The 22171-nt window shown below is 34.5% G+C and overlaps 1 protein-coding gene across 1 annotated transcript in view; it reads right to left on the bottom strand.

Moving 5' to 3' along the window:
- The window catches only part of NCAM2 (neural cell adhesion molecule 2), a 422844-nt gene that overhangs the window by 262259 nt on the left and 138414 nt on the right, over window positions 1–22171 (bottom strand). The window contains exons 3-4 of the mRNA XM_011988436.1: window positions 4111–4185; window positions 215–421 (exon numbers count right to left, since the gene is read on the bottom strand). Coding sequence (XP_011843826.1) covers window positions 215–421; window positions 4111–4185 — 282 coding nt within the window. The remainder of the gene's footprint in view (window positions 1–214; window positions 422–4110; window positions 4186–22171) is intronic.

Raw genomic sequence — 22171 nt, 5'->3', positions numbered from 1 at the left:
AATTGATGCCATATATATGTTTATAACCACTTATTATCTGTTATCTATTGTAGTCTAAGATACAGCCTAGTAAAGCATAAATAAATGACATTTATTTTTAAAGCATGTAGTTCTTAATAAGTGTTAAGTTTTATTATCAAACATTTTATTTTGTTTCAATTATTTATAAGCAACTGAAATTTAATAAACTAAAACATAAAAACACATGACTTACGGTAAATTTCCAAAACTACTGTAGCTTCTTGTGTCTGTCCTTTGGCATCTGTTGCTTGACAACGATATATCCCTGCATCTTCTATATTTGCATTGTAGATGGTTAACCGTGACCTAACACCTTCCTTTTGCACTACTATCCTTTGTGTTGAAATTATCTTCTCTCCTTGAGGATTATACCAATCTATACTTTCAGGTTCACCAATCGCTGCAAAGAGCCATGGAAAACAAAGGTTTGAAAATACGTTGCAAATGTTTGTTTGAGCATTGGCATTTACTATTATGTAATAATATTAACAATTTAGAAAAAATTTATGTAAGAGACTGGAAATCTGAGAAGCTTACGAAACTGAAAGTAAATGCAAACGTTAGTGCAAATGTTCATCTTTGTTTAACCAACATGGAGGATTCACGCTTGAGTAAGCAATACCTAAAACTTTCACAGCAAACTTCTTGTGTAGTATTTAAGCTATGATTGTTGAAATTTTCCCTTAGTAATCAATGGATTATTACATTTAAGTTCTGAAACTTCCTTGACCACCAAGCCAGGCATAAAACCCACTTAAAGATAGTATCTGAACAGAACCACAATTATTAATACGATTTCATTTGCTCAATTGTCTTTGCTAGGGTCAGGAGATAGCACTTAAAACTCTGATAATGCCGAGCTTAAAAAAATGTAAATCTTTCACAAAACAAACTTTGGCCTTTGATAATACTAAATTTGAAATTAATTTCCCTAGTTGCTAAACTTGAATAGATAAAGCCAATGACCATTTTTATAATGATGTCCTAATCTCTTTTCCCAAGAGAAATAAGTAGTTTCATTATTTTAATCTAAAACTGTTAACTACTTTATCGTATGATAATTACAACGCATCAAAATGATACTTACACTTCTAGGTAATTATAACCAAATCATTACAGGGTAAACATTTATTTAAGTTTTCCAATTCAGAATCTAGGTTACTATCCTTTCGTAAAAGCTGAAGATTTCTGTGTCTGCTTTTAGTCACCAAAAGGATGTAGTTCACCTAATTACTTCAGATAGCATTTATGGAAGCAGCATACACTATTAACTCAAAAGTATCGGTGGGGAAATGTATAAAGTCAACTAACATCTGCAGGACCTCTTTGAAGAAAATTATCCCTTCTCATTTTTCCTAAGAAATAGTTTTAGAAACAAATTATCCTCCTTTCTATAAGAAATTAGACATGCTTGAGTAAAAGTATGAAAGTTTAGTGAATCTTAAATAGATCTTAGTTATGTTATCTTCAGTTTTTTCTAAACAAATCATAAAACCATAGTTGTTACACAGTAATGCATTTGAAGGGGAGGGATGTGTTTTATTTAATTCCTCCATCTATGGAGAAGTTACAAAAAATAATTTAAATATGTACTTCTTTACATTTGAATAATACAAAATAATACTTTATATAGCAAGTTAAACAGGATATTCTGATATTTTGGACCTTCTCATTCTTAATATAAATTTCATTTTCATTGACAGTTTATTGTGGATTTTCATAAAGCTGTTAAAATTGTTTTCTTTCAAGTATCTCTAACAAATAATAATTTCTATCAAAATTTTCCATTTTGATAAGGCTGGATTATTGTACAGATTATTTATAAATAGCATTAAACTTTTTACTTTCTTAAAATGTAGTTACAACAATTTTCTGTATGACACTTCTTTAGCTCTTTGAGGGCATAACATCCTTCTAGTTTAAATTTAGGATGTTTACTTTATTGAGTTTTAGATTCTGTATTTTTAAGGCGTCTGGAAATTTTGGAGGCATATCTAGGTTGTCAGCATTGTAGCAGAAAAATACATACAAGCATAGTGGCTTGCATGGTTTTCCAATATTTTTATTTTTAGAGTCTTGTTTTACTACTATATTTAATATAAATAAGACTATTTCCAATACTATAGAAAAGCTCTAGGTGATACATTTTTATATAAAAGAAAATAAATGCTTACTCAGTTTACATTCTTATTAAGAGCAAAACTCATCACCAATGAATGGCCTTAATTCACTTTTAAAGCATGTCTTAATTTGAGCTATGCAATACATACAGGCAATTAGTCTACACAACATATTTCAGAGAAATATACAAATACATAAAAGTACAATTTCATTGTATTTTCAAAATTGATTTTTAAACTATTTTATTATTCTATCTTTATGTGATAGAATTCAGTGTGTCATAATTTATGAAGATATTAATAAAATACGGATGGGATTTAGAAACAGTGACCTATATGCTTGTGTCAAATTTCTGCGGACATCGTATGAGATGCTGAATCAATCTCCTCCATACTCTCTGATTTTTTCATTTGTCAATATACAAATACTTGTATTAACATAACTATCAATTCACACCTTTAAGAAGGAAAATGGATAAAGAATCATGGGCTCTATTAATGTTTCTATAAAATGTGATATTTTATACATATATACTCTGAATATGATTTATAAAATGTTGTAACTATCTCTCTATATTTATAAATTTGAATCTTGGCTTAAATAAATCACGTCATCCTCAAGACAATATTTATAATGCATTTTATGTTTCTAGTGTCTATTTTAATCCAGTTTTAAGTAGTTGTAGTGTAATCAAGATTAGAAACAATTCTAAAGTAGTCTTATAACTAATTTTAGCACTAAGGTTTAAAAAATTCTTTAGGCATATCACAGTTTGGATATGATGACTTGTATTTGTAAAAATGAATACATTGAATCTAAATAAATAATGTATTCATTTGTCAGTTCTATGTTTAATTAAACTTTGATGCTGAAATATTTAAATGTCTTTTGAAAGGACACCGTATGTATATTATTATACTGAATGAGGCCCATAAAATATGCTATAGGCATGATGACATATGATTTTTTCCATTGTCATAAAAATCTGGCCAAAGCTTTCCTGACTAAATAACTATCTGTCTCGTCAATGAATATTAGAATAAATTTTGGCCTAATATTTTCATTCAAGTATAACTACAGTGCAGTGTGCCATACCAAATTTATTCATTGCATATTTACAAAAATAGTTCAGTTATAATCTCTATATTCATCCTAATATTAGTGTTTAGACAGAAATAATATTTAAATTGATTTAAGTTATTATCAGATATAATGCATGCATAAGTTATTTTCAAAATAAATGATCAAGATTAGCAGTCTAAATTAACAAATTAAATTAACAAAAATAAAATTCGTATCATTTAATATGCAATTTATGGTTATTAACACTTTTCCAATCATTATAAACCCAATGATGGCCAGGTACGCTGGCTCACACCTGTAATCCCAGCACTTAGGGAGGCCAAGGTGGGCAGATCACTTGAGGTCAGGAGTTTGAGACCAGCCTGGCCAACATGGTGAAACCCTGTCTCTACTAAAAAAATACAATAATACAAAAATTAGCCAGGCGTGGTGGTGCACACCTGTAGTCCCAGCTACTCAGGAGGCTGAGGCAGGAGAATGTAATCCCAGCACTTAGGGAGGCCAAATTGGGCAGATCACTTGAGGTCAGGAGTTTGAGACCAGCCTGGCTAACATGGTGAAACCCCGTCTTTACTTAAAAAAATACAAAAATACAAAAATTAGCCAGGCCTGGTGGTGTGCCCCTGTAGTCCCAGCTACTCAGGAGGCTGAGGCAGGAGAATGGCTTGAACCCAGGAGAGGGAGGTTGCAGTGAGACGAGATGACGCCACTGCCCTCCAGTCTGGGAGACAGAGCGAGACTCCGTCTCAAAAACAACAACAACAAAAAAACGTAAGATGTTACTGTTAGAGAATTGAGTTTTTAAATAGTTGAATTTAGCCAATGTATTTTATTAATATTTTAACAGAAACCAAGTTATCCGAAGATATTTATAGAAATACATACCTGTACATGTGAAGAATTTAGATTCTCCCACACTAAGCTCTACTTTGCTAAGTGAAATTGTCACTTGAAGAAGAGCTGAAAAAAAATTGAGAAACAATTAATGATGATTTTTAAACAAGATTTGTAGTAAGATTTTAATGAATGAGGTGTAAACCACGTGGTCCAAACACTGATTATTTCCCCCAAATTTTTTATAACCTATAAAGAAAAACGCAAGTTTTGTAAAACATGATCTATCATTATACATGGTACTTTATTATGCATTTAACAATCAGACTAAATACAGCACTTAGTCAAGATGATAGTTTGATATTCGGTTAGTCAGGGTAAATGAACAAATTCACACTCAGACAATCTATTCCTTATTCAGAGATTAGGTCTTATATGTGAAAGCACATTGGGCAATAGCTAAAAATAAATGTTTGCCCAACGGTTGCATAAATCCTATACTATCATTACAACAACTACACACACACACACAAACACACACACATATGTCAATTAACTACATGTAGACACCTACTAAAAAAATGTCTGTGAACGCAGGCATACAAAGGAAAGAAAGCACTGCACAGAGTAAGATGAAGAAGTACTGATTTTCGCAAGATCAATAAGTTAAGTGAAGGATCCAGGACAATAAAAGAGAGGAGATGCCTGATATTTTCAATAATCTTTTTTGTGAAATTTGAAATAAAATACTTGAATATCTAGAATTTTAGAAGATAAAGTGTTATTTTAATATGAATTGACGTATTTCTAACAATATGGTAGAAAAGAGAGCATGACTACTTTCTAAACTCCGTCTCACCTTCCATGCGCTCAAATGCATGTAGCTGAGCTTTTGGCAAAGTGACAAAGCTGCAAGAGGTAAACAAAGGAAGACCTGAAACTAGAGTACACACCTGCACTGGGAATTTATTGATCATAGTAACCAAAACGCCTATTTCAGTGAACACAGACTACACACAGATAGGATCCAAGTGTTCCCAGAACAACAAGCTGTGATAGCACGCCAGATAATGACCACGCCTGTAATCCCAGCACTTTGGGAGGCCGAGGAGGGCAGATCACAAGGTCAGGAGTTCGAGACCAGCCTGGCAAATATGGTGAAACCTCGTCTCTACTAAAAATACAAACATTAGCTGGGTGTGGTGGCAGGACCCTGTAATCCCAGCTACTGCAGAGCCTGAGGCAGGAGCTTGAAGCCAGAAGGCGGAGGTTGCGGTGAGCCGAGATAGTGCCACTGCAATCCAGCCTGGGCAACAAGAGTGAAATTCCGTCTCACAAAACAAAAACAAAAAAAGAACACCAGGCAACACTGGACTGGAATAAGATTTACAATCAAGGGAGGGTATAAAATCAATCAACCCAATGGTGAAGGGAAATTACAAGGAAACCTGCCTCCCCCAAGCTGGGAAGGGGGAAAATGTTTCTCATTAGATAAACCAGAAGTTCTGCCATATCCCATGTTTGGGATTTTAATTATAGACATGTGTGCTTTGGAAAACCTCAACTTGAGAAAAACTAAAAAGCAGTCTCACATGTAGGACTCACAGCTAAGTGACAAAAACAATCACAAAAACCATTCAGAAGAACCATACCATAGGCCCATATTGGCCAATAATGTTATAAATGAGGCTGTCTTCAATCTAGGGGTATATTCTGACATTATAAAACACATGGTGAAATAAGGCCCGTAAGCAGGGGTCAGTTGAAACAGCATATAGGAGAAATAAACCCATGAGATTTCAACTAACATAATTTTTATGCTAAAGATATAACACAACTACGATGAAAGTATTTAAAGAAATAAAATGTGTAATCAAGAACAGGAGGAAGGAACAACATATTTATTGAGGAAAAAAAAAAAAACTGGTAATTATGCTGTTTAAGCTCTTTAAAACATGTTTCCTCATACTCTCCATCTTAAATTGTTAAATTCCCTCCTCCTTTCCAGAAACTTCTCTGGGAAACTTGGGCAGGGGCTACGTGACTTTCCTGGGTCCTATTTTTATTCATAATTCACCAATACTCAGAGAATGGTTGTGATATTATAGAGGCTCAATAAATGTTCAAATATATCTAACGTTTCAGAAAGAAAAAGAAAAGTGCAAATCAGAAAGAATAAGAAAAGCAGGCAAGGGAAAAAGAGAGTAAGAGTACCTAAACTCTCTTTTTCCCTTGCCTGCTTTTCTTATAGATAAACCATTAATGCCAATTCCAATGAAAATTCAGATTTCTTTTTCCTTTAAATAAGTAACTAATTTTCTTTTTGAAGTCAGCTTAAGTGGAATGAGGTCAACAGAGGCAAAATGCAGAACCCAAGAAATTTGAGATTGCCCTTACAAGAAGCCTGAATCTGAAAAGATGTATAGGGTTACTGGAATCCAGAATTCTGGGCAGTAGGGCATAGCTTTTATAAATTGAGAAGACTTGAGAATGTTTATGGATAGAAGGGAAGGAAGCAGAAAATATATTACAAGTTTGAAAAAAAGGGGGGAAATTATAATTATGTGTTTTCTCTCTTCTTTCTTCCCTTTACTTTCTTCTTTAAGATATAATCCCCTAAAACTGTACTTTCTCAAAATCTAATCTTGCAATCTACAATCTGCAGTTAACATTAGCATACTTTAATTTTGAATTTTCTATATGCAAACCAAACACATTCCTCTAAAATCAAAATTTGCTCACTGTTCACTATCCCATTTTTAGTCACCATCAATCAGTTTCCAAGCATTGCCAATATAAACTACTTGTATGCATTTTTTTAATTTTTAAATACATGCACTCATTAATTTTAATTTAATATATTTCATCTACCAGTGCATATCTTTTTCTCACTTTTGCCTTTTTAATCTCTTTTCCCTCTAATGTATTTCTCAGGCTACTGCATGCATATATTTCTAAAACTATGTTTAATTTCACTCTAAAAAATCTTCAGAATGGATTTAATTTGTCCCTTACCATATGAATTATAATTGGAAGGACAATTGCTTTTCCAAGTTTATTTGCTATTACTCATTTCCAATGCTATGATCACCGAGGATTCATTCTCTCTCCTCTCCTCTCCAGCTGACTCACACTTGCCCACCACTGTCCATTTGCCCAAACTGTTTTGTCTGTTCTAACCTCCTTTTTTTAAACAACCCCTCATGGCTTCCTACTTTCTATCTTCAAAGAAAACATAAAATATCATGAACTTTACAAAACAGTGTGTGATAGACCCATCTATGGTATCAATAAATAAATATCTTGGATCAGTAGGAATTTCCATTACACAAATAAAACATATTTTGTTGATCATTCTATTTGGTTTTCTACCTTATTTAAATATAAATTTCTGGAACTGAGGGCTCATTCATCAAACTTTATTTCTCCCAAACTAATAATAATACATGAATGAACGGCAGAATAATTGACACTTACCAAGAGCTTATCGTGTGCTGGGTACAGAACACTGACTGCATTAACAACATATGATTTTGGAATGACTTCATGTAAGGATTTCAGAGCATCTAAGAAATGTGTGCGAATTATTACTTAATGCCGACCACTGACCTTAGGAGTAAATGTGCTTTCCTAAGGAAGGGTTTATAAAAAAGACAGAACTTGAAAGATATAGCAACTTTGAAAGTCAAATACAGTTCTGAAAACTGTTTATACTGATTTGTCGATGCATGTGAAAAATAACATTAATTCATTTTAATAAAATAAAATTGAGCATGGAATTAATTTATATTAAATATCTGGTTAATTTTTCATTTAGTACAAATCACCAATGCACATATTAATTAAGACATATTATTCATGGACATTTTGGTGACTGGGCACAATTATATATTTCGTTGCTATATATGTTTAAAATATATAAAGAAAATATAATTCTCGACTTCACTATATTTCCCAAAGACCAAATTTGCTCTAATTGAACTATCTGTCTATCTGTCTCTCTCTCTATATATAAAAACACACTGACATATTAGTAAAAACCTACAGAACTAAAATTTGAGGTCGTGCCTTAATCATTGCCCTAGTGGCTGATTTTTGACCCACATCAATATAATGTAGGTGATGAGTGTATCACCTATAGCAGTCAGAAGAAAACTAAATGGTTTCCTAATGTCAAAAAGTTATGTTTGGAGAAAACTGTTCAAGAATAAAACATCTGATAGCTATCTATAAATATCATCACAAATTTCTTACTTAAGGTACGGAAAAGTTTTAAACCAAAGGACTCAAAAGTAAATGCATGATAAACATATATTCTCTGTGAATAAATCCCAAAGAATTGCATGAAATAACAATCTTAAAAGTAGAGTTGGGTAAATTAAAAATTATGTACTATACTTATAAGTATTTATTAACTATATGTATTTTGCAAATCTCTCTTCTAAATATGATCATACACAAAAGTAGCAAGAAATACTTTCTAATATCAAGGGGTTTAAGATGCATTTGTGAGGACTAAGGGGGTACATAAAATTATGAAAAATAAAATAAGATGGGTTGCATCAATTTTGGCCATTATAAAATTTATGATCAAGAAGACTTTATAGAGGAAAATAAAACGTAAAAAATACAAAAAAATGCCATAGATATTGTTATAAAAGGATAGAAAAGAATAAGGGCATTCCACAGTGGGTAAGGCAGACGTGTTCAAGGAATATTTAGGAAATTAGCAGATCAGTATAGACAAGGTTCGTCTCATCTAGAATATTGTTGAAATATTGGAAAAATAGTTTGGAAAAGACTCAGGAGAATATCAGAAACAACTGACTTGAACTTTTGTCCATTAATTACTTATAAACAAAAGCTTACATGATAAAATTGGCATTTAGTAAAGATTGGTTGTGAGGTAAAATTACTGACAAATTGAATGAAGGGAGATAAAAACACGAGGGTATGTTGTGATAAATATATGAGATGACTTGTGGCAAAGAATATGAAAAGGTAGAGAACAGATGTAACAAAAGATTCAAGGTAAGTTACATCTGTGATCAGTTAAAACATTAATGATAAAGGAGAAAAGTTAAAGAGGTTACGATTTTCTACCTCTGTTAACAAAACGGTTATTGATACAACAAAGAATTTCACTATGGAGTGTTTACCTCCGAGAAAGGTAGGGAGACAGAATTTTGAGTATTTCTCATAATCAGCTAATGGAGGGAAAAATATAAGGCCACAAATTTATTTCTTTTTTCTTTTTTTGAGGCGGAATCATGCTCTGTCACTCAGGCTGGAATGCAGTGGCGCGATCTCGGCTCACTGCAAGTTCCGCCTCCCGGGTTCCCACCATTCTCCCGCCTCAGCCTCCCGAGTAGCTGGGACTGCAGGCCCCGCCACTATGCCTGGCTCATTTTTTTGTACTTTTAGTAGAGACAGGGTTTCACCGTGTTAGCCAGGATGGTGTCGATCTCCGGACTTCGTGATCCGCCCCCTCGGCCTCCCAAAGTGCTGGGATTACAGGCGTGAGCCACCGTGCCTGGCCCAAATTTATTTTTTAAATAAAGATTATTTCTCAAAATAAAACAGGTAACATTATATGAAAGGAAATCAATATCATAACAGAAATTAAATATTTAAAATATAAGCATCCAGAGCAAACAAAGAGATTTTTAAAATTTATAGTAATATAAATATAATGAATGTATTAGCATTTCTAAGTTCCATCAGGGTACCCAGAGCCCTTTGCTATTTGATACAACATTTAGCAATGGCATTTAAAATGAGTTTATCACCTACAGAGATTTAAAAACTGACAACTGAAACAGTCTTCTAACCATCTGACACAACGCCTACTTTGGTTCACTTAGAATTTCATGAGACATGGGGAGATAACGTAAGACACTGATTGATCTTGGGACAATGAGCTGCAACATTTTTCAACAAGCACTTTTTAATTTTTCTAGGCTTCCACATTAACAGTTAAAAGACTAAGATATTTATTTAATAATTATAGAAACTCTCAGAGTATTATTCCTTAAAATGTTCTTATAAATTATTGATTATAGCAAATGAATAAAATTTTCTCATTGAAACATTTTAAAATGTTATCTACTATAAGGTGGGTTATTTGATTCTGAAAATTGCTACAGTATTCAAACAATTTCAGAAATCTTGGATCACTTAGGAGAGAAATTCTCTCACGTCAAATGTTTTAGGAACTCATGAATATTTTTTAAAAATTTTTATTGTTTCTTTAATTGTAACAAGAAAATAAAGATTTTACTGTAATTCCTCTTTACCTGCATACCTCTTTATATCTGTACTCAAACCTCTTTGATCTTCTCATCTTCAATTAGGAAAGTAAATATCCCTGCTACTAGGTCATGTGAATCCCTCCAGGGCTAACTGATTAAACCTTTTTTTTTTTTTTTGAGACGGAGTTTTGCTCTTGTTGCCCAGGCTGGAGTGCAATGGTGCGATCTCAGCTCACCGCAACCTCGGTTTCCTGGGTTCAAGCAATTCTCCTGCCTCAGCCTCTGGAGCAGCTGGGATTACAGCCATGCGCCACAAAGCCAGGCTGATTTTGTATTTTTAGTAGAGACGGGGGTTTCTCCATGTTGGTCACGTTAGTCTCGAACTCCCAACCTCAGGTGATCTGCCTGCCTGGGCCTTCCGAAGTGCTAGGATTACAGGAATGAGTCAACGTACCCGGCCTAAACTTCTTAGTGATTCTTTTTCTATAGCACTTTTCCTGTCAAGCTATGCACACTGTTTAATAATTTTCATCATAAACAAGAAATAGTAATTTAAAACCAAAAGAGAAAATAAAACAAAATAACCAAATAATATAAAAAACTTCTCTCCCTAACCCTCTCTCAGATTAATACAGTATATCCTACTTGTCATTACATTGTTTTAAAAAATGAACTTTCTAGTACCCATTCTTCTTTATTTTTTATTCTGTCCTCTCCATTCTACTAATAAGTTTAGTGCTCTTAAGATAAACCAAAATTTTCAAACTCAAAAACAGTTTTCAGTTTTCATTTTTATTTGACATAAGAATGAGATCCTGCCAACTACTTTGTTCTTTAACCCTCCTGTTTCCTGACACCTACATAATTATAGTTTGCTCACTTTCCTATTCTTATATTAGTAAGGATCGTATATAGTATAGTATATAGTAGTATATAGTATCTCTTCTAGCATGTATCCCTTAAATATTTGTTTCCTAACAATATCTTCTTTGTTTTCTTCTCTTGGTGTTCTATCTTCCTGTGGTACAAACACATATGATATTTACTATGCATACCCACAGTACCTCAAACATTTCTATCAAGTAGATACTATTTCACTCCTATTTTAGAGATGAGAAGGCTGAGGCAAAGGATTGTGTCATTGCTACTAGCCACTCAGCCAATACATGATGAAACCAGATTTGAATCCAGCCATTTGTTTGGTCCTTCTCAAGCACTTGAGACTCAGCTTCTATATGGCCACCATCTCCTTATCCCTTAATCACCTTTTCGATATTTTAATTACAGATTGTGTGTGTGTGTGTGTGTGAATGCATGTCCCTAGTCTGTGTGTGTGTGTGGGTGTGTGTGTGTGAATGCATGTCCCTCTTATCATTTTGGAGTCTGGAAACATATTTGCTAATACATTAAATACCATATTACTTTGAAAAATTTACATTTCTCAGATGTGGCATATCAAAACTCAAGAGCAGTCTCTTTCTGTCTTACCTTATTCCTTATTACTCATCTTCAGCGATGTAATGGTTATCCACTGAGCCTATTTGCCAGATAATTAAGAAATGTATAAGATTATATCTCCTTGTCCCAAATACAAATACTCAAAAAATCTAACTCATTCTTTTTTTAATGTCCCTTAAATATGCCTCTCTTTTGCATTCTTGCTTAGTTTTAGTCTCCCCATTGCTAGGCTGGTCCAGTGAATATTCTGCAAAATTGAGTAAGGTCAGGTATTGAATTTATCAGAAACATCTGAGGAAGTTTGTGTGCGCGTGTGTGTGTGTGTGTGTGTGTGTGTGTGTGTGTTTCTGGTATATGTGTGTAGTTTTTAAATTTAGTTTTGGTCTCATCCCTGGAAATTCTGATTCAATATATCTGGTGTAAGGCCAAGGAGTCTCATGTTTAAGTAATTAACTTACAGATGCTAACCATTACTACTCAGAAAGGGGTTACAAGTCCAATACTAGTGACTTCAATTAGAAGCTTCTTGATAGTGCAGAATCTCAAGTGCCATTTCAGAGTAATCACAATGTATAATTTAAGTTGATTTCAGCACACATTAAAATATGATCAGCACTGGGTTGGACTATGGCAGTCTAATATGTCTATAATCTCTAGGACAATATACTTCCCATTGTACATAAATAACACCCAAACTCCTTCACACTTTACCATTTAAGCTTTTTAACAATCTGGACATCACCTGACCTTACTAGAACTTAATTCTAACAAAATCAAAATAAAACAAACAAAAAATAGTAAACTATCAGGACATTTTGCTAAAGGCCCCACTCTATTTCCTTTTACGTTTTGTTCCTTATTTATTAGAACTCTTTCCTTTTTCTCAACTATGAATATTCCTATCAGTTATACATGAGTACTCCAAACAGCCACATTGCCTTCTGAATAGTACTCCAAATAGCCTTTCATTGTCTTCTAAAATCCTGTAATACTTTTTCTTACAGCATATAACACATTGCACAGAAACAGCTTGATAAGTGTTACATAATTTTTAATATTCAGAAAACATAAAGAAAATTTAAAGGCATGATATTACCCTATACAAAATAACTTAGTGCTATTTAAGTTAAAATTAATCTAAAACTGAAGGCGGCTGTTTGTTTTTAGTTTCTGTACTATTCTCTAGGAGCACATAACATATATGTAATTTTATTCACACATTTGTCTCTCCACTGGATGATACGTTCTTGGAAAATGGTGACAATGTCTGCCTCATTAATCTTAGTCTATAAACCCAGCACAGGTCTGGAAGAAAATACAAGTGAAAATATTTGTGCATAAATGAATATGTACTTTAGCAAAAATAAAACAAAAATTAAATACGTTCTTTTCAGACTTTTGTTGGGTTTAAAAGTTGAATTCAATAAAAAACAATTTTAAATCTGTATCATTCTCAGTAGACTTGCTTTATTCAGTAGTATGTGTGTGTTTTTCATTTCAAATATACACGTCACATGTGAACATAAAATGTACAAAAACGTCATCTAAATAATCAGTACTGAAAAATTAATTGATGTCCAAAAGAGGCCATGTGAATAAAAAGGGAAAATAAGGTTCAAATAAAAGAAAGAACTAAAAGAGAAGATTAGAATATCTGTTTTAAAAAGTGCAGAGATGATGAACTAGGGAAGGCCATGATGGTCAGGCAATGTATTACATAATTGTTACAAGCCCATCAGACATCAAGCCACAAAACTGGAAAAAAAAAAAAAAATCAAATGTATTTTGAAAATCTCCCAAACGTCAAGCATGTACAAACCTGGGCTCACCAAAAAATTAAAGTGAAATATGTCATACTATAAAGGAAATGTTTATGAAATGAGGCTTATGCTGCTTTAATATGCTTTTGTTTTGAAAAGGGAGAGAAATGAGTATTTTCCTAAAATGCACTGTATGAATTAAGTAGCATGCAATACATTTAAGAAGTAAATATAGAAGTTACAACTCCAAACATAATTAAATAAACATTATTGCATAGAAATACCTAGCAATTAGTTTATCAGTAAAAGTAAAATCATTACTTTAATATTTAAAAACCAGTAAGCAATATGACCACCTGTCTCATATTTTTGTTTTAAAGTAAATCCTTTTTGTCTTGTATCATTTAAAGTAAATAAAAGTAGGAAATATATCTTAATGCCAGTTAGGCTGGGGAATGTTGTCCGAGAGATTAGTCAACCAATCTGTGCTTATGTGGTAGTTAGTCCCTGAGTACATTATGAGACCAGGAACAGGTCACTCATCACTTACTTTGAGAGTGATAGTTAATTAAAACTAAAATATCTTGAAGAGGCAGCTAATCCCAAATTCTACATCCAATCCAAGTTTATTTCAATAGGTAACACTTAGACATGTAAGTTATTTAGCTGCCCTGATGAAGCCAACATAGGACATAGTGTAAGTTTTTTTTTTATCACCACTAATATTATGCAGTACTAAATTAAATTATAGGAGTGTTTGCACTGTGCCTAATACCTAAGTCTCCAGACGCTGATATAAGTGCTTTGTCTTCCCCAATGTAGGTAGTCTCTCTTCACATTAAGGTTAGCATAAACCTTGTTTATAAACCTGACAAATCAGAAATCAAATATATCTGCTACATAAAGGTTCAGTCAGAAGGTTTTGCCTTCCTTTCTTTCGTGAATTATATGATACTACTAGATATTCAACACTTACATTGCTTAATAGTAAACTTTGATGTACATTGTCAGAAAATGTGAAACTTTGATCAGAGTACTGCAAATGCTACTACGAAATAATGTAGGAAAAAGAAGGAAAACACCCTCTTCCACATTAGAAAAATAATGGTTTTAATTAGAAGCACCAAAATGAGAGACCTATGAAAGATGTTACCATTAATGTGAGAATATACTCATTTCTTCTGCTTAGCGCCAATCATAAAATTACTGTAACATGAACTTTACATTACAGATTCCAAAATATTTCTAAAGGCATATCCTTCTTTAAAATAAACAATTTAGAAAGAATATTACAAGGCATGTGTAGGTTTTCCGTAGCACATGGTAACGGTGATTACTCAAATAAAATCGACATCTGTAATCAAAGAAATATCCAACAATATACTCATTAATTAATTGGTTCATTCAAAAGCCATGCACAGACTCACTGAGGAGATGTGTTTCAACTGCTGATGAAGTTTGCTGTGATGTAGCCATAGGAAAAATATTTCACCAGGCTGAAAAACTCCCACTTTCCATAAAATTAACCATTTAAATGTTTTAAGTAGTAAACAGCAATTCTGTTTCTCAGGCCTCCAATCAGTTGTAGGTGCTCTTTATATTATAGCCAGGGACATTTATGTTTAGTTTCAAGATTAAGTATTATACAAAGAAAACATAGTTTACAAAGAATGTGCTGCAAAGTATTCATAAACATAGGGAAAGAATGACAGATAAGTTTTAAAACGGCAAATGAATTGGAGTGGCTAAATACAGAAACAACCTTTTGTTTATATTTTTTCAGTGAAAGTATTTCAGGCATCTCAGAATCTTGGATGATTCTAGCCTGAAGGTGTCTCCAGGATCTCTAGTCTAACAATCTCAGGTTACATGTGGGGACAGGGTTCAGGTTTATCTGTTTCTGAAAGATCCATAGTTAGATTTAAGTGCACCTGTGCTTAGACTATAATTCCTAGCCTGAATCAACTTTCGATCTCCAAAATACTTGGTGTTATTCTGTTGATGTTGCTAAAGAATTTAAATGAAGGGGCAAACTTGGTACCTTCTCAGAATGAAGAAAAAAATTAACCTTGGGGGATTCCTTCCAGATTGGAAGAGGCAACAAACAGTGCATCCCTTCTCCTACGAAGCAGAGTGAATCGGAAGAGAGGATTATGGGGATATCAGAGATATTCTTGTGTACAATGGCTTCCCAGCTTGAGCTACAATAATAGTGAGAGGTTTTCCACATATTGAGAGAAAGGCTGATATAAAGAAATTGGAGCTCACAATTTTGTTTGGCTGTGTGTTGTGTGTGTGTGAATGTGAACGCATGTGTTTGAGAGAGAGAAAACAGCACGAGGCGACTCCCAAGACGGTGATCCTGCATCAGTGTTAAACACTGCGAGGAAGCAAAGAAAATATTTCACTGTGGCACAGTAAGACCAAAAGAGAAATAGTGTCATGCTGTTGAGTAATTCTTGGCTCCTGTGTGGGGTGGGAAGGTGCAATGTCTCCAAACCCAAACAAACTCCATGCAGCACAGTGTAGCTTCCGTCACTAGACTTACTGTGAGAAAGTCCTTGGTGAGAGATAAGTGACTGACCTTGAGGTGCACAGCAGCCACGAGTGGGATGGAACATGGAGCTGAACTCCGAAAAATCCTCAGCACCAATAAAAACTGAGATGGTGTCTACAGAGGCAGGCAGACCTCCTTGAGCTGCGGTGGGCTCCACCCAATTCGAGCTTCCCAGAGGCTTTGTTTCCCTACTTAAGCCTCAGCAATGGCAGGCGCCCCTCCCCCAGCCTCGCTGCCCCCTTGCAGTTAGATCTCAGACTGCTGTGCTAGCAATGAGGGAGGCTCCGTGGGCGTGGGACCCTCCGGACCAGGTGTGGCATATAGTCTCCAGGTGTGCTGATTGCTAAGACCCTTGGTAAAGCGCAGTATTAGGGTGGGAGTTACCGGAGTTTCCAGGTGCTGTGTGTTTCAGTTTCCCTTGGCTAGGAAAAGGGATTCCCTTCCCCCTTGTGCTTCCCAGGTGAGGCGATGCCTTGCCCTGCTTCAGCTCTCGCTGGTCGGGCTGCACCTGCTGACCAGCACCAACTGTCCAACATGCCCCAGTGAGATGAACTCGGTACCTCAGTTGAAAATGCAGAAATCACCCCTCTTCTGTGTTGCTCATGCTGGGAGCTGAAGGCTGGAGCTGTTCCCATTTGACCCAGCCGTCCCATTACTGGGTATATACCCAAAGGGTTATAAATCATGTTGCTATAAAGACACATGCACACGTATGTTTATTGCAGCACTATTCACAATAGTAAAGACTTGGAATCAACCCAAATGTCCATCAGTGACAGACAGGATTAAGAAAATGTGGCACATATACACCATGGAATACTATGCAGCCATAAAAAAGGATGAGTTCATGTCATTTGTAGGGACATGGATGCAGCTGGAAACCATCATTCTCAGTAAACTATTGCAAGAACAGAAAACCAAACATCACATGTTCTCACTCATAGGTGGGAAATGAACAATGAGATCACTTGGACACAGGAAGGGGAACATCACACACCGGGGCCTATTGTGGGGAGGGGGTAGGGGGGAGGGATAGCATTAGGAGATATACCTAATGTAAGTGACGAGTTAATGGGTGCAGCACACCAACATGGCACATGTATACATATGTAACAAACCTGCACGTTGTGCACATGTACCCTAGAACTTAAAGTATAATAACAATTAAAAAAAAAACAAAAAAAACAAAAAAAACCTGAGATGGTGCTGTGGCAGCATGAGGGAGCCCCTTGACTCAAACCGAGTCATGCGAGCAAACCACATATTCACCAGAAATTTCTCTAAATAAGGAGTTCAAAGAGTCAGAAATTCACAAGAGCCAAAAATACTGCAGCTGAACCCATGAGCAGAATATGAGCATGAATCTAAGGGTCCCACCGGTAGCCACAGCTGTCTATGAGCTCATTTTCTCTCCTCACCAGATACACAGATGATAGGAAGGGATATTAAACCAAGAGTCTATCTGTGAGGTATCCGATTAACTGTATAAACTGCAAGAAACAAACCTTCTGTCTTTAGTACTTTCTTACATAAAACTCTGCATATAATACTAGCTTCATTATATTTCTAAGAATTAGTATAAAGAATTTAAATCAGTGTTTGACACATAGTAAATAATCAATAAATGTTAAATGCTGTAATAGTAACTCCTCCTCTTAAATCTAGAGGAGCTCACAAAGACAAATGTATATAATTTTTTTTTGTTTCACGTAAGAAAATTGCTCCGTATTTGTATACCACTGAGTGGAGACTGCCAATCAAAATTGTGTCTGCAATCTTTTCCCTCCAAATGAACTGAGAAAATCTTTACACAATCCAAACTGAAGTGGAATTTATTTAAGCAAAATTAGTTTTCCTGCATTTGATGATGTTGATTGACATGCTTAAGATTACCAGCCTTGGAAAGGTTGTACAACAAGCTGTAGACATTATATACTCAAATGTTCAAATACTCTATTACCCTGGTGAGGAATAGGAAATGCAGGGCAAAATTTAAAGTTTTATTCTTATAAAGCAAAATGAAAACAGTCTATTGCCTTAGTAAATATTTGAAGAACATTGTGTACTAAACAAAGCTTATTATAACGTAATAAGTATGCTTGGAGTCACCAAGTTTCTTGATCAATTGTAAGAAAAATTGAAATAGTATCAAAAGCGCTTTATTTATGTCTAACTAGTATGATAAGAAACATAATTAAATATTCAAGTATGCTGCATGCTTCAAATTTGGTCACATGGAAGTATGACTCCTTTCCCAACTGCTTCCCCTGGTGATTTGCTGTTTACACATCGGATACCTCCTTGGTGGGAGAAGGGAGAGGATCAGGAAAAATAACTAATGGGTACCTAGGCTTAATACCTGGGGGATGAAATGATCTGCACAACAAACTCCTCTGACATAAGTTTACCTATGCAACAAACCTGCATATGTCTGTCTCTCAAATGAGCTTCCACAGCTCATCTGGGGCATAATTATTTGTTTATATGGACAGATCTCTAATTAGAATGCAATTTGTGCTGAGAAAAGACAACGTCTTACTGATTTATTAAACCTCTGGGTCATTCTCAGAGGCTGGAACAATGCAGACATCTATAATGTTTCTTAAATAATGTAGGAATACAGTAGCTGAATTAGTTGAAAGAGTAAAAAAACAGTATGTTTAAGTCTAAATTTCCCAAATAAAAAGATGCAACTCTACTCCCCACTCTTATCCTCAGAAAAGGAAAGCTAATTATTTTATTCATATTTTTGAACGGGTTTTTAAAATCAAATCGTTTTCTTTAAATATCTGGTAAAAGGAAGCAAAAACATTTGAATTTATTCTAATTGATTCTAAAGAAAGGTGACTATTACTGTATCAGTGAGTTCTATGATAGGTTACAAAACCAAAATAACACCCTCATTGATTCATTAATATTTTTCATTCAATCATTACATCTGATACAACAGAGCTGCTTGTGTTAATAATAAAACAATCTTTTGTACTTTAATTTTTTATTATAGATTCAGGTGTACATGTACAGGTTTGTTACATGAGTAACTGAGTAATGCTGAGGTTTGGGCCTCTACTGAGCCCATCACCCAAATGGTGAACATAGTGAGTAGTACTCAATAGGTCATTATTCAACACATTCCCCCTCTCCTTTTTCCGCATTTGGAAGTCCCCAATGTCCACCTATATATCCATGTGTATCCATTGCTTAGCTCCCACTTACAAGTGAGAATATGTGGCATTTGATTTTTCTGTTTCTGAGTTATTTCACATAGGATAATGGCCTCTAGCTCCATGTTACTGTGAAGGACATGATTGCATTATTTTTAATGTCTGTTTAGTATTCCACTCTATATATACACACACACACACACACACACATATATTCCACTATATATATACACACACACATATGTGTATATGTCTATATAGTGGAATATATATATGTGTATATATATGTACACACACTTATGCCAAAGATCATAAAATGATATATACGTGTGTGTATGTGTGTGTATATATATACACACACACACATTTCATTTATATAATCCACTACTGACTGACACTTAGGTTGATTCTGTAACTTTTCTATTGTGAATAGTGCTATTATAAACATACAAGTGCAGGTGTCATTTTGAAAAAGTGATTTATTTTCCTTTGCGTAGGTACTGAGTAATGGAATTGCTAGGTCAAATGGTAGTTCTATTTTTAGCTCTTTGAGAAATCTCCAGACTGTTTTCCACTGGGGTTGAACTAATTTACATTCCCATTGACGATGTGTAAGCGTTTCCTTTTCATCTCAGCCTCACCAACATCTGTTACATTTTGACTTTTTAATAATAGCCATTCTGGCTGGTGTCAAATGTTATTGCATTGTGGTTTTAATTTGCATTTATCTGATGATTACTGATGTTTAGCATTTATTCATATCTTTGTTGGCCACTTCTATGTCTTCTTTTAAGAGGTACTTGTTCATTTCCTTTGCCCAGTTTTTATCAGGGTTATTTGTTTATTTCTTGTTGATTTGTTTAAGTTCCCTATAGATTCTGGATATCAATCCTTTGTCAGAAGCATAGCTTGCAAATATTTCCTCCCAATTTTGTAAGTTGTCTGTGGGTTTTGTTGATAGCTTCTTTTGCTGTGCAGATCTTTAGCTTACTTAAATCCCATTTGTCTATTTTTGGTTTTGTTGCATTTGCTTTAAGATCTTCATCGTAAATTCTTTGACTAGGCTAATGCCCCAAAGAGTTTTTCCCAGGTTTTCTTATAGGATTTTTACATTTTTGGATTTTATATTTAATTCCTTAATCCATCTTGAGCTCCTTTTTGTACATGGTTGGGTCCAGTTTAATTCTTCTGCATACGTTTAACCTGTTTATTCAGCATCATTTATTGAATAGGCATCCTTTCCCCATTGTTTATTTTTGTCAATTTTGTCAAAGATCTGTTGGTTGTAGGTGTGTGGCTATATTTCTGCATTGTCTATTCTGTTCCATTGATCTACATATCTATTTTTGAACCAGTACTATGCTGTTTTGGTTATATATTCTTGTGGTATAGTTTGAAGTTAGGTAATGTGTTGCCTTTGGCTTTGTTGTTTTCGCTTCGGATTGCTTGGGGGAGTTGGCTCTTTTGTGGTCCATTATGAAGTTTAGAATTTAAAAACATTTTTTGAACAATGTGGGTCATAATTTTATAAGAATTACATTGAATTTGTAGATCACTTTGGAAAGTATAGTCATTTTAACAATATTGATTTTTCCTATCCATGAGCATGGGATGTTTTTCTATTTCTTTGTATTATCTACAATTCCTTTCATCAGCGTTTTCTAGTTCACCTTTTAGAGATCTTTCATCTCCTTGGTTAAATGTATTCTTTTTTTTTTTTTTTTTTTTTTTTTTTGGTGGCAGTTGTAAATAAAATTGAGCTCTTGATTTGATTCTCTGCTTGAGCATTGTTGGCATATAGAAACGCAACTGATTTTTGCACATTAATTTTGCACCCTGAAACTTTACTGAAGTCATTGATCAGGTCTGGAAGTCCACTAGAGGAATCATTAGTGTTTTCTAGGTATAGGATCATGTTGTCAGAGAACAGGGATAATTTGATAATATGGTTTGGCTGTGTCCCCACCCAGATCTCATCTTGAATTCCCACTGTTGTTGTGGAAGGGACCTGGTGGGAGGTAACTGAATCATGGGGGCAGGTCTTTCCCATGCTGTTCTCATGACCGTGAATAAGTTTCATGAGAGCTGTTGATTTTAAAAAGGGGAGTTTCTCTGCACAAGCTCTCTTCTCTCTCTGCTGCCATGTGAGACTTGCCTTTCACCTTTTGCCATGATTGTGAGGCCTCCCCAGCCACATGGAACTGTGAGTCCATTAAACCTCTTTATTTTGTTGATTGCCCAGTTTCAGGTATGTCTTTATCGGGAGTGTGAAAATGGACTAATACATTTGACTTCCTCTTTTCCTATTTGCAAGACTTCTTTTTTTTTTTTTTTTTTCCTTGACTGATTGTTCTGGCTAGGTCTTCCACTACTTTACTGAATAGGAGTGGTGAGAGAGGATATTCTGTTCCTGAACCAGTTCTTAAGGGAAATTCTTTCAACTTTTGCTCATTCAGTATGATGTTGGCCATTAGTTAGTCATATATAGCTCTTATTATTTTGAGATGTATTCCTTTGATTTTTTTTGCAAGTATTTTGTTGAATATTTTTGCATCTATGTTCATCAGGGATATTAGCCTGTAGTTTTCTCTTTGGTATGTGTGTGTATTCTTGTCAGATTTCGGTATCAGGGTAATACTGGTTTAATAGAATGAGTTAGGAAGAAACCCCTTCTCCTTGATTTTTAGAAGAATATACAGTAAGATTAGTACTAGCTCTGCTTTGTGCATCTGGTAGAATGTGGCTGTGACTCTGTCTGGTCCTGGGCTTCTTGTGGTTGGTGGATTATTTATTACTGATTCAAGTTTGTAACTTGTTACTGTTCTGTTCAGACTTTCTATTTCTTCCTGGTTCATTCCTGGAAGGTTGTGTGTTTCCAGGAATTTACACATTTCCTCTAAGGTTCCTAGTTTGTATGCATAG

This window comes from Mandrillus leucophaeus, unplaced genomic scaffold, assembly GCF_000951045.1.
Source record: "Mandrillus leucophaeus isolate KB7577 unplaced genomic scaffold, Mleu.le_1.0 Scaffold33, whole genome shotgun sequence".
Lineage (NCBI taxonomy): Eukaryota > Metazoa > Chordata > Mammalia > Primates > Cercopithecidae > Mandrillus > Mandrillus leucophaeus.
This window is presented reverse-complemented; position numbering and strand designations above follow the sequence as displayed.